Below are 2,634 nucleotides of genomic sequence, written 5' to 3' on the forward strand. Positions count from 1 at the left end.
CAACATATCCACAGAGTAAATAATAGAAAAACACAGACTAAAAATAAAGCTAATTATTAAATACATCTTAATATTTTATCCTATTCCCACACGGTCATCCTGCAGAATCATCTGTCCCAGATGAGTCAACAGTCGCTACCCATGGCTTCATCATATCAGCTAAGCTTGAGCTTCTTTCTCTTTTTATAATTCTTATTATTTTCATCTTGTATATTCTGAATATTTGCTTTCGCCATCCTTCTTAGTTCTTCACGGTCGTTGTAATTTCTATTTATTAATTCCTCAGTCTTAACACAACCAAAATGTCCGTTTTCATGATGTTTTCTTATAATTTCATTTTTTAAATCAAGCGAGGTAAACATTTTAGCATAAGTTAATCTGTCTAATTGATCTTCAATGAGTGGTAGTGGATATCTTTCTTTAATAATTTTCTTATTCAATTTCCTGTAATCAACGCACAATCTATAGTTTCCATTCTTCTTTTTTGCAAGCACAATTGGACTAGCATAATCAGACTTACTTGTTTTTATTATTCCTTCATCAAGCCATTCTTTAATCTGTTTGTCAACAATGTTAAGCTCCAAAGGTGACAATCGTCGTGGATTCTGATAAACTGGTACATCATCGGTTAATAATATTTTAAGTTTTACATTTGATTCTTTAGTACATCTTTTGGGGTTATATTCTTTTATAATATTCTGTATTTTATTCTTATATTCTTTGTTTTCAATATTTGTGATATCTTCATTTTCATTCTCTAGCATTGTAAGGTGTAATATTCTTGTTGCAGTGATAGTTCCAGCCTTAAAATTGATTTCTACTTCTTTCAGTACAGGATTTCCTAATATAATGTTGACAGGGATAGCGCCATCATCAACAACATAAAATAAAGTTTCAAAATAACAATCATCAATTTCAATTTTTGCTGTGAAAGATCCTTTTGTATAAATTTCCTTTTCAGCTATTCCAGTTAAAGTCTCTGTGGTTCCTGAACTATAAGATAACAATTTTTCACCTTGAATCTTCCTAAAATAAGACATAATTATTAAATTAGCATCGCTTCCGGTATCAATCAGGGCTTCTACATCAATATTGTTTATTTTCAGCTTCTTAAAAGGTCTCACATCAATATTATTCTTAGTTGACATAATTTCCAAACTCTTCTTTATACTTTTAGAACATTCAGTTGATTTATGGCCAAACAAGTTGCATTTAAAACATTTAATGCCTTTAGTACAATTAGGCGACTCATGATCTAAATCTCCACAATTGAAGCATCTCTTTACTCTTAATGTTTTTTGAATTTTCATGCCAATGGACTTTGATACTGAATTACTTTGAATCTTATTAGGTGAATAATATGATTTTTTCTTAATTTCTGAATAAATGTCTAACTTCTTTCTGAATTCTTTAATGTTACAAGCGCCATATAAAATATTTTTGTTGGACTCACTATCTTTAATACCGTCGATGACATATTCCATCAGGGCTTCATCTTCAACATTCCCAAGTACTGCAAGTTCCTTCATATGTAAAAAATATTGCTGATGAGTCTCATTCATCTTCATCCGGCGTGTTGAAAGTCTCTTGTGAACAGTTGCACTGTTCAACTTCTTACCAAATTCCTCGCGGAGCTCAGACTTAAGTGTATCCCACGTGGTGATCCCACTTAGTGAACGTAAAAATAGCTTGGCGGTCCCCGTGAGGAGCCGCTTCGAAAATATGAGTTTTTCTAATTCGCCCCATTGCATTAGAGAGGAAACGTCTTCAAATTCTCTTATGAAAGCTTCGACGCCATAAGCATTATCACCCGAAAATGGCGTCATTGATTTTTCTAAATCAGTAAAGGAAATACGCGGCGATGGTTCACCATAATCATCATCATCCTTTAATAGTCGTTTCGGCGGCATGTTGAATAATGTAAATAATAAGTTTTATATAGTCTTCAAGTCGTAATCGTACAATCATAAGCTTCTTTAAATCTTAGTCTTCTTAGTTCATAATTCGTAAAGTCTTAGGCCCTTCGCTCATGGAGCTACTCAAAAATGACTGAACTAATCAGTAATTACGATTACAAACCAGTTACAAATTGTATCTCGCATACAACGCTACTCAAGTTATAAGGTTTCAGTCACTTCTGTTATTTGCTCGTTCATTTTTATCATAAAAAACAAAGAAACTCGGGAAACCAGTAGCGTGGAGACCGGCACGACGCGTCGCGCGTGATTGGTTGCTAACGCGTTACTCACCAGTTAGTAGCTAGTCGCGTCGTGTGCGAATCTCCATAGAACATGTATGGGCTGTGACGCTCAGGCAACTCGTTAGTAATTTGAGTTTGTGACTAGTTCTTTTTGAGTAGCTCCATGAGCGAAGGGCCTTAATCTGGTTTAATCACCGCAATCATAATCTTCCGTTGTTTTTCTTTATTCCACCATCCCGGACGATCCCCCAAATTATGTGGGGATGGTGTAAATAAAAACGCCAAATTAGCCCAATCAGTTTAATTCCCAGACACCGAACAAAAATACATTTTTAACAATCCTCCATTTCTTTTCGTACCGAGCCACAAAGTCAAGTCATAGATAAACATCAATCTACAGACAACATATCCACAGAGTAAATAATAGAAAAACA

General features: G+C 34.4%; 1 protein-coding gene across 2 annotated transcripts; it reads right to left on the reverse strand.

The window, feature by feature from the left end:
- Window positions 1-319: 319 nt before the first annotated feature.
- LOC149908496 (uncharacterized) lies at window positions 320-2,011 on the reverse strand. Of its 2 annotated transcripts, none has more exons than XM_090101981.1 (2): window positions 521-1,988; window positions 320-444 (listed from the first exon to the last, which is right to left on the reverse strand). In XM_090101981.1, exons 1-2 carry the CDS (start codon window positions 1,908-1,910, stop codon window positions 437-439), a joined length of 1,398 nt encoding a protein of 465 aa, XP_089958107.1. In that variant the 5' UTR covers window positions 1,911-1,988; the 3' UTR covers window positions 320-436. The 2 variants fall into 2 exon arrangements, with proteins under 2 accessions (XP_089958107.1, XP_089958108.1); XM_090101982.1 differs by lacking the exon at window positions 320-444 and having other exon boundaries at window positions 824-1,026; window positions 1,454-2,011.
- Window positions 2,012-2,634: the final 623 nt, after the last annotated feature.

This window comes from Colias eurytheme, chromosome 5 (genome assembly GCF_061535395.1).
Source record: "Colias eurytheme isolate Ceu_HAF_F1 chromosome 5, ilColEury1 Martin Lab GWU primary, whole genome shotgun sequence".
Taxonomy (NCBI): Eukaryota; Metazoa; Arthropoda; class Insecta; order Lepidoptera; family Pieridae; genus Colias; species Colias eurytheme.

Bases quoted from the DNA above. Each gene is read 5' to 3' on its own strand.
- LOC149908496 (XM_090101981.1), bottom strand. From the start codon at position 1,910: ATGCCGCCGAAACGACTATTAAAGGATGATGATGATTATGGTGAACCA.